A 13,211-nucleotide genomic window follows, 5' to 3' on the forward strand; every position below is an offset into this window, starting at 1 on the left:
TGACAATGGCATTCACGTGAAAACAATATGTCTAAAATTATCATTAAGTATGTGTACGACAAATTGACGAATAACTGAATATCACGCCAACTGATTTTGATGATTTTTGTTATTGGAAAGGATATATTTCAAGGGTAGTTTGACGAGAGATCTAATTATAGGATCTTTTATAAGTTCAGGAATTTTCCAGATTTTTTAGTCATCTACCGTCGATATATTATGATGATCAATGGAATCCCTTATCGGCTTACATACTTTACTCCTTATCTTTGAGAGAATTTCTAACTTTTTGGAATCATATTCCAATGCGCTTACGTTGGTCGCTGCATTGTACCATGACGCAACGTTCTATCTATTTTTGCGCTCATCGCAAGTCTCTTTTGAAATTGTCCTAGAGGTAGATTTCCTCTATACAGATAAGCGTATCTCCCTGACTTCGTTAGTATCATTAAAACAATGCTGTCTCATATGAGCATCTCATAGCAGCATGTTAAGTAGATCTTTATATATTATTCAGACAAATTAGTTGGATTCACAAAAAATCTTAAGAATATACAAAACTACATCGACTTCCAAAAAACTTTTTCAAAACAATATAATATGCACTGAAAAGTAAAAAATAATTGCGTTATCTTCTACAAATTAATTATCTTATCATAAAATTATTGTTAGAGTTCTCCTTAGTGAAATTAAATGATAAATATTAGACTACCTAAAAGTAAATCAAATTATTAAGACAATATGATATTGTTACAATTATTGTTATTTTTTGGAGTCGGTGTCAGCTAAGGTAGGATTGTAACTACATACAATAGTAATTATAAGTGAGATGTGCTTGTGTCGCACTTGTGCGTCGTGACGAGGTGAGAGTGGGAAATTTTTTCACTTGAATAAATTATAACTGCACTGCAATGAGCCGTTTGTTTATATTTTTTGTGTCGCATCAAAGTGGTTCCCGTTCCCATAAATATGTTGCTTTTATCCTTTTTAACCGTCTTCAAAAAAGAGGAGGTTCTCAATTCGATCGGTATTTTTTTTATGTATATACACCGATTACTCTGAGATTTATGATCCGATTTAAGCAATTTTTTTTAGTTCGATGCGGAATAGAAGCCATTTGGTCCCATAAATATTTTACATAATTTGGCCCAGTAGTTTTCGTTTTATGAATATTTTTGTCTACGTGGATGATATAATTGTATTTTGTGTACGGCTTTTTTAGGAGTTTTCATTCAGGTTGGTATTATATAATAGTATTACTATATAACTGACACTAAAAATTAAAAATAAAACTACGTTTTAAAAACCGACTAAAAAACTGAAAAGTATTAAATAACTAAAAAATTAATTTAATACATCTCTTTTGCAAACCTTTACCTTTAAAATTGATAACATACTATTACTTGTAAGTGCTACATATTGATAGCTTTAAAGTCGGTGCCAAGCCCTAATACCCTTTCCGGATCGGCGCGCTCTGGATCTCGCTGTAGACTGTAGATCGGCAAGTCTTGTAACTCCACCATTTGTTCATACTGCTCAACTAACTGTGACTTTTCTTGTATATAGCTATTTATTAATTTTAATGAAATCTCTTCCAAACTTGGTTCGTAACACTTTTCTTGGCTCACAAGTTTTGGTGTGCTATGAATATAAGTATTTGTTCGTATTAAAGGTTGCTTTGTGAGTTCCTTATGTTTTCTTTCGGTAGATCTTATACTAGCTACTTTAGTCCACAAATTCTTATTTTCACAAGCAACCATAAATACATGGTGCAGTAGTTGAGATTTTTGTTTTGTAAGTTCTGCAATTTTTGAATTGTAGCTACACCTCAATAGCTTATTACAAAGAGGATGTTAATACTACGTAACAAGAGGCGGGACTGTCTGTTTTAGTTTAGTATGAAACGTGCTGTGAGATTTGACAGTAATTACCTATTGACACAATATTATGGCGACGAAGTATAATCCGGCTATGTTTGAAAGCGAACAATTGCTTAGAACGTGGAATTCGGCTTTTTTACAAGATTATAGCCGTCATCTGTCAATGACTGCACATTTCATACAATGATGCAATCGAGTGAATCGCTTTTTTGATGGTTTCGCTAGGCTGGCAACCTAATCTGGCATATTACTATTACTTGGCCTATGGAAATGCATCCCGTGCCACTAAATAAATTAAAAAAAAATATTACTATTACTTGCTTACAAACTACAAAGTGTATTTTTATATTTTGTTAGTTACTGTGGTCAATTGGAAAGCACAGAGCGCTTTTCTAGTATGTTTTGACGACCTATTTGCGTGTCTATCATTATTATTCTTTTTAACTTCTGAGTTGGAAGTACATATCTCATATGTTCATTGTGAGTTTCAAAATTACTGGAAATGGATTCTTCTTCCATCGTTAGCTTCAACAATGACTCTACTTATCAGTGCACAGCAAAGGGAGATTACAACAATTTTAGTGTTCATGAATTAGCTCTACATGCTATGCGAGATAGGTGCTTGCTTCTTCAAAAACGAATAAATTCACTTGAGAGTGATAATATGAAGTTAAGACTAGACCTTACTAAGATTGAAGATCATTCAACTTATATTCCTTTGCAGGATAATGAAAAATTTACTCTGCAACAAAAAATTGCAGAACTTACAAAACAAAAATCTCAACTACTGCACCATGTATTTATGGTTGCTTGTGAAAATAAGAATTTGTGGACTAAAGTAGCTAGTATAAGATCTACCGAAAGAAAACATAAGGAACTCACAAAGCAACCTTTAATACGAACAAATACTTATATTCATAGCACACCAAAACTTGTGAGCCAAGAAAAGTGTTACGAACCAAGTTTGGAAGAGATTTCATTAAAATTAATAAATAGCTATATACAAGAAAAGTCACAGTTAGTTGAGCAGTATGAACAAATGGTGGAGTTACAAGAGATGGATGAGAAGTTTGATATTTTGAATGCTGACTCTATTGGATTTACATATATGGAAGATCCGGTTACTGATTCATTAAAAGAAATTCAATGTCAAACAGAAAAATTAATGGGACTTAAAAAAGAAGTTGCACAGCAAGAAAAAGATTTAAAAACACTGTTAACTAGAATTGAAATAATATTGAGAGGTTTGTGCTTACAATTTATTATAAATAAATCTATTCAACTTATTATTTGCACTTTTTAGTTAAATCTGAATTTTTTTATCACTCAATGAAATGTCACTTTTACAGATGGTTACAAATGTTCATCATGTATGTCTACATATACAGAAGATAAAGAAACTGAAATATGTAGTCGCAGTGTCAATTTTGGGACACAAACAGATTCCATACTGATGGAAAGCATATTATTGGATAGAGATGGTTTTCAGGAGGTACATGATAATCACAAAACAATTCAGCTTTGTGATAAAATATGTCCAATGTGTGGTGAAACATTTAGAGAGGACATTTTATTTAATAGATTTCAAGCCCATGTAGAAAGTCATTTTGCTGCTGGAAAAGAAACTGAAGACAGTAATAGTTATTTAGATATCAATTGAATAATAAGTACTTTGGAAAAAAAACATTCAAGTTAAGGAATTTGGTGATCAATTTATCTCCCTTCTTGAAATCTATTTATAGTTAAATCTTTCTGATTGAATGTTTTGATTTCATTGTATTTCAACTTCAAGTTATTTCTGCGATAGTTAAAATTGTTAATTTCTGTCTAGGATGTATGTCTTGAATTCATTTGTATGTGATTGATAAATTCAATTTAAATTTGTACCCCATTATTCATAATAGTCTGCTAACTTAAAGCATTGCTAATTCTCAGCCTGTCTTCTTCTATTGACCTAAGTCAGAATAAGAAAAAACACTCCTTAGCGGCTGTTTAAAGTTAGTGGACCATTATGAATAAGGGGGCTAGTCTCCAAATACTTAGATTATTATTTAACCTATATCATTTAGCTTGAAATTGTAATCTTACTGAAATAATTATAATGTAAAAAAATTGGGCTAACATCTAAATTGGCATAGGTTTTCTATTACAAATAATCTGATGGGGTAATATAATTAATTCTTGTGACTCAATATATTGCCTCTACAGATATTTGAATGTAGAGTTACCACAATGATATATTAATAACTCAGGTATTAAATGAAATTGAATTTGTTACAATCAAGCAATTTCAATGAGTGTTAAACAATATGATTGTGCAGTTATAGGTCTGATAAATAAGACTAGCACATACTAATAAAATTACATCTTCTATCTGTGAATAAACAGATGTGAGATCACACTTTTTACAATATACCTAAATGTCAATGTTAAAAATGAATTATTAAAACTTAGGTGCACCATTTTTGGCCACTTGGTATGAACATGCTACTAAATATTTAATGTTATCTATACTTAATATTATAAAGCTGTAGTGTTTGTTTGTTTGAACGCGCTAATCTCTGGTACTACTGGTCTGATTTGAATGATTCTTTCAGTGTTGGGTAGTCCATTTATCGAGGAAGGCTATGTTTTTTTTTTCAAAATTAGGGATCCGTAATAAAATTGCTATTTTGTAACTATTGACAATAGAACAAAATGATGTACAGGCTATAATATAGGCAATATTTTATTACTTATAAAACTATCGCGCGAATTATACTTTATATGGCAAAACAACGTTTGCCGGGTCATATGATATATAAGTGTAAATAACTAGCAGAATTCTAATACTAAATAGTGATTTGAATCTAAGTAACTTATAAACCAAATTTAATTAGTCTGCCAAACAAGATTATAGCAATATTATTTTATGTACTTAAGTATGTCATTGCTTCAGCCTGTTATATAATAATTAATAGTATTTTAGTTAATCCATAATAATTTTATCTTAATTACTTGAGTAAAATTATTCAGATGTTGGTAAACATTTGTTAACTTTTATATATGAGCCAAAACATAAAATAATACATTAATTAACATTTTTAATTATTTCTAGTTTTATGGCATATAGCAGTTGACACAATTTTGTACATAATAAACTAATAATAATATGGGTCCATGCAGTCCCATTTCCATTCCTAAAATTTTTTAAGGTGTAGGTATTTTTTAATATTTAAGTTAGGTATGTCTATAAGAATTAAAGATATTTATTTAAATTTGTTTATTACTTACATTACAATTATTATACTAAAACTAATATACAAATGAGTTAAATAATATGATGTGTAAAATTAGGCTAAATCGGTTGGTTTAACATCTGTAGAATTTGAGGGTTGCTGAGTTGTTTTCTGCAAAAGATTCTTACAAAAGAATTGGGGCCGTTCTTTCTTCATTTCAATGATCCTTTTTCCTTGCCACATTTCTTTTGGCTGAAAATAAAAAAAAATTATAAATTAAAAGCAAATTTAAACAAGCCAACATCAGTTCATCATAATATCGACCTGGATATGCCACAGATATATTGTTCCACTGTTTGAATCTATGTGGAATAGTGTGTCATGATGGAAAGGAAGACAATAAAAGAAGAAATAAACAAGCAGTTCTGATGTTTGTGACTAGTGAGTTTTAAAATTAAAATTATTGGTTCTTTTTTGATGGCAGATCAATGGCACTTCTGTGAAGTGCAAAATCTAATTTGGAGTAAAAAAACTGTATTCTTAAAGTCTGTTAAAAAGTCTTAACAAATAAAAATTTGAAATCAAAATTTTATGAATGATGTTGGACTCTAACCCACAACCTCTGGCGTTCTGTGCCAGTGCTCTGCCAATTGGGCTAACCGTTTGAGTGACATATCGTCATAAAATCTTGTATGCTTTGTTCAGCACTCAGGTTGTGGCTTCATCTACAGGATCTACTTTACAGTTAATAACCTGCTCGACCCCAATATTTACATATTAGGAAATTGACTTAAGATGTCGCTCATGTAAATCTAAACGATTTGTTATGTTTTTAAAGTGATAACCCTCACTTCTGGGATTAAAACTCAATAATAAATATATCATTATAGTAGTGGGTTCGATTGCATCATTCATAAAATTTTGTTCTCAAATTTAATTTGTGTATTAATCTGAGAATTAAGGTCTATCACTTAAAAAACATAACAAATTGTTTAAAAAGTGTCTATATTGGTAAAGTGTGATTAATGTGACACAATTTAACTTAAGGACACCTATACACACCTGTTAAACACATTCAAACACATCCAGTTGTGGTGTCAACTAAAAACTCCAGGTTCAAAATAGCTAGAACCTGTTTTTAAGCAAAATGTTTGTATTATAACATACTGTAGTGTGGCTACTGTAACATGGAGTTGCAGCTAATAGCTTATGAATACCTAAATCCTACCTATACCTAATATAAATTACCTGTTCGGGTAAGTTTTCACCCTCATACAACACAATGACATCATTTTCAATTGGTTTGTTGGCTAGTTTTTGCACAATTTTATCCTGAATTTCTTTAGTTTCTGCTTCTATTTTTTTGTAGCAATTTCCTGTAAAAAGTAACAATGATATCATAAATCAACTTTTTATGAACATAACTTTTCATTTCATTTCACTGTTTTTTATTTACGATTGACAGTTTTTAGGTCTGCCCCAGCAATGCCAGAACTTATGTTTTATCATCATTTACATGTTTTAACCGTTTTGCAGTAAGATTTTATTTAGTTATTTTCTTGAAAACTTTGCATTACCTTGTAATAAGAGTAGTAGCACTATATATATATATATATATATATATATATATTATAACTTCATTACTTTGATATTACAATAATATCACTTATTATACCTATTTTACTTTAGAATTGTAATAAAAGTTCTTACCACATAGTCGTCCTCGCTCATGATAGTGCCCACATTCATGGCACACTTTGATATTTGTCTTCGGAACTAGCAATTTCCATACATATTCAGGTGACCCAAATTTCCGCTTCCATCGCTTTTCCACTGTTCTTCTGAATTTTGGCACAGCAAGAAGTAAGCCATCACCAATAATATCTTTTATAGAAAATCTTTGTTTGGGATGAATGAATGGATTTTCATCAACACACGCCACACTAAATTCTGTGATACATTTGAAAAGTGAAAATAAATTCTAATAATTTAAAGGTACACTCAATTTAATTCGTTTAAACTGCATCAGCTGATTGATATAAATATTCATATTTGGAGTTAGAAAATAAGCGAGTGATACTATCTAGAAAAATTAACATTTATTTTACTAAAGTAATAAATGAAACAGTAAAAGAACAATAATAAGCTTACTATCAACATGTAAATAATAATTTAACATACCTTTGGGTGGATGTCTAAATAAGGTTAGAATATTTTTTTCGACTGTATTGGCGATATGTACAAGCCTTTGAGAAAAGCGAGAAATCATGATTCAAGTTATACTATGTGAATTATTGAAAAATAAAACCAATAACTAAATTAAAATGCTACAAAGTTTATTAGTATCATACGAATTTCGATAAAACTTAGATTGTAGACAGTAGTATGACTGTCAATGTCAACTGTCAAAACTCGAAATGAAATAAAAAACGTCAATGTATATCTTCACGGCGTTGTTTTTGGCCACTCAATATTAGAATTATTTAGAGTATTTATTGACCATCATAATATATAACCATAGATGAAGTTAACATTTTGAATACTTAGAAATACCTAACCAAATGATTAGTAATTTCGTTTAACACTAATAGGTACTTAATAATGTATTGTAATCTTATTTGTAATTTAAATATTTTTGCCGTATGGCAATAAAGCTAAAATACTTGGAATGTAAGCCTACACTAAGGTAGGAATTGCTTTATTTTGATGTCAATGTCAATTTGTCAATAATGAAGATCAGCTGTCGGTAGAAGTGGGGAGAAGAGCCGACTGTTTTTCTGTCTCCATGGTCGTAATAGTATGATAAAGTAGTTCATGTCCTCAAGCGTATCGTTGCAGTTGAGCTATGGCGTGTTTAAGTTCAAGTAGGCTTTGTGCTCGTGTTCAAGAAAAGTTTATGTGTCAATTTGGACATAAAGTTCGAAAGCAGACTGTATTTGTGAAACTTAAACCCCCAGGACCAACTCCCTTGCGGATATTTGGAAAGACATGCCAGGTTAGATAACACTCTTTAAAAAATGTGAAAAATAGTTTAAATTTAATTTCAAATATATAGGTTTAGCAATCTAATAGACGCAAAAGCTAATTATTTTTAAGTATTTTAATGACAGATATTGATTCTAATTTGACACATTTTTACATAACATTATGACACATTAACCTATAAATATGTCAGCTGATTTTTACGAGTTAAATTTCTGAATGAAATAGTACCGTAATCATTATTTTCTGTTGTTATTAGCATTGTGAGTAAATGATCAAACATCAATTGGAAATGTTAAAAGTGAAATTTGTCCGAGGCGCGGACAGTGGGTCGCTTCGCACAGGTTTGTTGGGTTTGTTGCCGATTTTCTCTGTTCTCAACTTTTACTTTCGACATATTATAATGTTGTTCTCAATATATTTAATATAGAAGTGATGGAATTACTGTATACATTCCTATAATCCTTTCAAATAACTTAAGCAATCGTAGACGACGTAGATTACCATTTTTAATTACATTTTGTTATTTTCGTAGTAGCTTGAAATTTAAAAATATAATTATATAGTTGCTTTTATATTTCTAAGATCAAAACTCCAATAAAACAACTTCGTCAATTGCGAATCTATCGTTGGGCTTTCTCGAACAGCGTGTGATCATGCAACGTAGAATCTCTATCGTCATTCTGAACTTTCTAAACAACAATTAAGTATATTTCACATTAATATTTCATACTCGAGTCGATACCACTTGATATTTGGATTTTAATGTTTTTCGTATAATAACTTACTCGATTCAAGGAAATAATTTGAAATATATAATAATGTACAGTCACTAATCGCTTCGTCATTTGAAATAATACGTTCAATAAAACATTAATTATTAAATGTGTCACAGGACATTTATTAATTACGAATGGCATGAGTTTTTCTACGGATACTATAGATCCATAAAATAGCGATCGAAATCGTAAGTGATTTTAGGGTTGTATTCACTTTTGAGGAAAGCCGAAAGCAAGGCACGTGTGTGCGACGTATCGCTAGTGAAAGTTTGTGAAATGATTCGACGAAATTTTAATAACACGATAACTGGGTAAGATACCTGACGTGTCCACGATCCGCAAGTATTGTATTTATGAGCCTTTCATAGCAGCATCTAATTTGAATTGAGATCGTTAACCTCGATATTTGTGCTACTAAAATCTTCGTTACAATATTAGGGCTGAAAATGTATCTAACTTATATTGACGACCTGTATAGCCGAGTGGTTAGCGGTCCTACCTACTAAGCTAGAGGTCCCGGGTTCGAATCCCGGTAGGTGCAAGCATTTATATGATGAATATGGATGTTTGTTTCCGAGTAATGGATGTTTAAATGTATTTATGTATGTTTATATGAATTTATGTATGCTTAAGTAAGTATATTGTATTAAATAAATCGTTGTCTTGTAACCCATAACATAGGCTATATATGCTTAACTTGGGGCAAGATAATTTGTGTAAAAAGTGTGTCCAAATTATTAAAAAAAAAATTATATCGTAGAATTTATGTACTAGGAAAGGTGTTTGTGATCAGACAAGTATTTTTTCTATCTGCTTAGTCTGTATGTAACGGAATTTTGAAGCGCGAATTTCAGCCACTTTAAGCCGTCCGGTTTACTTGAAAATTACGGGCGTGATACGATTAGGTACTACTATGATCGCCAGGATAATTAAAAAATATATTATCGTAACAGTTAAACTAAAAAATGCTCTTTAAAAAGTTGAAAGTAATTCTTAAATATGAAGAGTTCGAGAGAATATTATTTTAGTTAATATGTACGATGGGAATAGTTATATTTTAAGCCACACGAAATCAGGTTTTTCGATTTGAAACGGTTTTCATGCTTTTTTGTCATGTAGTTTTACGACACTAATAGAATTTTTTCGATCGGTGAATTAAAATGTAATCGCTTATGACCCTGTAAAGTAGTATTATGTTGTTTTTGTATCTTATAACTTGGTCTTCGGTGAGTTAACGTTTGTAATGAAAATTTTAATTAAATAATGCGACAATACTTAAGTACCGACTAGTATTAAAATATTTTCGTATACATTGGATATATATATACCTGTTGATTTGGCACATCTTAAAAAATCCAGTGTCCTGATGTTTGTTTCCAGTGAACTAATGAACGGGTTTTATTAGGGATTACTTGAGAGATAGGATAGTTTTTATTTCGATTTGAGACCCATAATTATTTTTATATCCAAAATTTGTTTTGTATGGACATATTTTCTATGTGAGAGTTTGTTGACGCACGGTTTGACAGTTCTGCTTTGAAGCAATGTCATAAAAGAACAGGGAGCATGTTTTACGAAATAATTCTTATTGTTATAAAATATTATTGACAAATTCATAAAAATACAGTATTTTATTTATTACTAGCTGACCCAGCAAACGTTCTATTGCCGATATTAAAATCGCTATACAAAAGTAGATCGTAGATGGGTGAAAATTTGAAGTTGTATGTATTTTTTTAATGCTGATATATGCTCATAATCGAACAAATTTTAAAAAAAAGGCAAAAAATTAAAAGTAAAATTCGTGTGCACCACCCGTAACATTTAGAGGGATGAAAAATAGATGTTGTCTGATTCTCAGACCTACCCAATATGCACTCAAAATTTCATGAGAATCGGTCAAGCCGTTTCGGAGGAGTTCAAAGTTTAACACCATGACACGAGAATTTTATATATTATATGTACAGAACAACGTCTGTCGGGTCAGCTACTCTCATTCTAATATTTCAAATGCTTTAAATTTTAGATGCTTAAAACATTTTCCAGAGGAAAATAGATAACATTTGCAAATAGCGCAGTGTTTATGATTTTGGAAGATGAAACGGTTGAATGAATTGGTCGGTGCGTTACGTTCTACGTATGATGCTTACTAGAAATGCGGAACACACAACTATTTGTTCAGTCGACAATATTGTATAAGAGTTTGCAGCAACGCATGCGACCCGGCATAAGTTATTTTGGACTTACAACATTTTCTACCATTCCAACTTACGTGCATACAATATATATAATATATAGATGGGAAGTCTTTGTTCGTCGCCATCAAACATTTTGCAACATTCGTGAAAAGATTTACGTGATTGGCTGTTGAACTGTCTTAATAAATGTTATTGCAAAATGGTTCTAATTTCCAATCAATTTTCGCAAGAGTTCATCATAATATATTATACATTATTAATTTTGATGTTACGTAAAACTCAGGGTCTCAAGAAGTGGGTAACTGTAACATAATATTGAAATGATTGCGAGTTCTGGCGTGACGCTCAGAATAGTATAATCTTATTCTCAACTCATATTATAAACAAGAAATAGTATTTAAAAAAAACTAAAAAAGTTTTTTATAGAATCTTTAGTTTGCTTTATTTATAAATTCGTGTTTTTTTAAACTTGCACTAAATTTGTATTTTTGAATTAAAAAATTTCTTTAGTAACTATTCGAAAGTTTCCTAATACGAGATAAGGGTTGAAATTTAAAATTAACATCAATTCCTGCCTTATAGACTATAGACGAAAATTATATTAAATAACAAAAATCTTGGAATAATGGAATAATTTTATCAAATTAATGTCATCGGTCCTCGATAGGGGGTCAAAATCTAGCCCAAATGAGTCGGTTACAATCAAATATACAATGACAGAAGATTTTTGTATGAAAGCATGTTGACTTGTGTCGGTAAACAATGATTATTGTTAAACAGTATTTTCCCTTGTTTTTCTTGTGTTTTTATGTGTAGTTTTTCAGTGCCGCTCAGGTTTCTTGAAAAACCCAAAAATTCTGAGTGGCACTACAATTCTGCTCGTCACCTTGAGACATAAGATGTTAAGTCTCATTTGCCCAGTAATTTCACTAGCTACGCCCTTCAGAGCAAAACAATAATGCTTACACATAACTGCTTCACGGCAGAAATAGGCGTCATTGGGTACCACACCCATAACATATCCGGCATTTTCATCTTTTCATATATTTTTTTATTAACCTGTTGAACTTGGTTGTATATAATATACATACAAGTTATGGAATTATTAGATATATTGTCATAGTCCATAGTCCTATGCTTTCCGGATCACCCAATGTACCGTCTGAGCTATTTCTATTGTATTTAGTGGCGAAATTTACCTTTTTATTCTAATGTTATTGTAGCTGTTTCTCATTAAAACACTGATAAAACTACACTTTTTAAAATTGAAACCTAGATTGATTTCTCGCCCCGAAACTACCTGTATACTAAATTTCATTAAAATCGTTGGAGCCGTTTCCGAGATTCAGATTATATATTACAAGAATTGCTCGTTTAAAGGTATAAGATTTACAGACTATAATAAGTAGGACATCTGAAGGAAAACCAAAATATTTAAAATGTTTTAATGACATTAGTCGATCGTGACTCGCGGCAGTAATATTGCTACAGTCCTCGCTAGATTTGCTCAGCGTGATCCGCTGATTGGCTAGATTCATTGAGCAACCACATTTCGGTCGGCATTTACAAACAATGAAGTCATCCTGGCTGTAGAAGTAATACTAATTGCAATCATCACGCTGCGTGATCACTGTGAATTCATGGCAATGTACCTACATAGTTACTACGACTAACAATTATTATAAGGCTTGGATTATTACGTGATTATTATGTCCGATATGTTTCGTATATATCTTAGTTTTATTAATAAAGTAGCTTTAATATACACTCGTCCATGGTTTTATATTATACTAGCCGACCCGACAGACGTTATTCAGTTCATAGTAAAAAAAAAACCTTGCGGGTGGAATTTCGTAAAATCCGAATCTTAGCTGACCTCTAGTCGTCGAAAGGAATATTCCTACCAAATTTCAAGGCTCTACGCCTTATGGTTCCAGAGATATCGTGATGAGTCAATATATAGGTGGAAATCTCTTATATAAGTAAAAAAGAAGATTGTCTGCGTTAACTAGTGGTTTAATATTCAAAATACTGTGGAGCTAATGCCAAGTGTGGCTGACTGTTTACGAGTTTTCAATCAAATTCGATTATAGTAACAATAGATTCGCTTCCCTTTCATTTTTATATTCATTGTATTTTTTGGAATGGGACAAA

General features: G+C 31.1%; 3 protein-coding genes across 3 annotated transcripts in view; 2 read left to right on the forward strand and 1 right to left on the reverse strand.

Moving 5' to 3' along the window:
• Nucleotides 1-2,190: 2,190 nt before the first annotated feature.
• Nucleotides 2,191-5,137, forward strand: LOC126967210 (protein spindle-F). The gene is made up of 2 exons (XM_050811701.1): nucleotides 2,191-3,124; nucleotides 3,230-5,137. The coding sequence occupies exons 1-2, from the start codon at nucleotides 2,383-2,385 to the stop codon at nucleotides 3,538-3,540; spliced, it is 1,053 nt and encodes a 350-aa protein (XP_050667658.1). The 5' UTR covers nucleotides 2,191-2,382; the 3' UTR covers nucleotides 3,541-5,137.
• On the reverse strand, nucleotides 5,128-7,489 carry LOC126967244 (39S ribosomal protein L32, mitochondrial). The gene is made up of 4 exons (XM_050811737.1): nucleotides 7,280-7,489; nucleotides 6,809-7,048; nucleotides 6,347-6,474; nucleotides 5,128-5,350 (listed from the first exon to the last, which is right to left on the reverse strand). Exons 1-4 carry the CDS (start codon nucleotides 7,365-7,367, stop codon nucleotides 5,213-5,215), a joined length of 594 nt encoding a protein of 197 aa, XP_050667694.1. The 5' UTR covers nucleotides 7,368-7,489; the 3' UTR covers nucleotides 5,128-5,212.
• Nucleotides 7,490-7,852: 363 nt separating this feature from the next.
• The window catches only part of LOC126967196 (all trans-polyprenyl-diphosphate synthase PDSS1), an 82,463-nt gene continuing 77,104 nt past the window's right edge, over nucleotides 7,853-13,211 (forward strand). The window contains exon 1 of the mRNA XM_050811677.1: nucleotides 7,853-8,093. Coding sequence (XP_050667634.1) covers nucleotides 7,944-8,093 — 150 coding nt within the window. The 5' untranslated portion in view covers nucleotides 7,853-7,943. The remainder of the gene's footprint in view (nucleotides 8,094-13,211) is intronic.

Source organism: Leptidea sinapis, chromosome 12, assembly GCF_905404315.1.
Source record: "Leptidea sinapis chromosome 12, ilLepSina1.1, whole genome shotgun sequence".
Lineage (NCBI taxonomy): Eukaryota > Metazoa > Arthropoda > Insecta > Lepidoptera > Pieridae > Leptidea > Leptidea sinapis.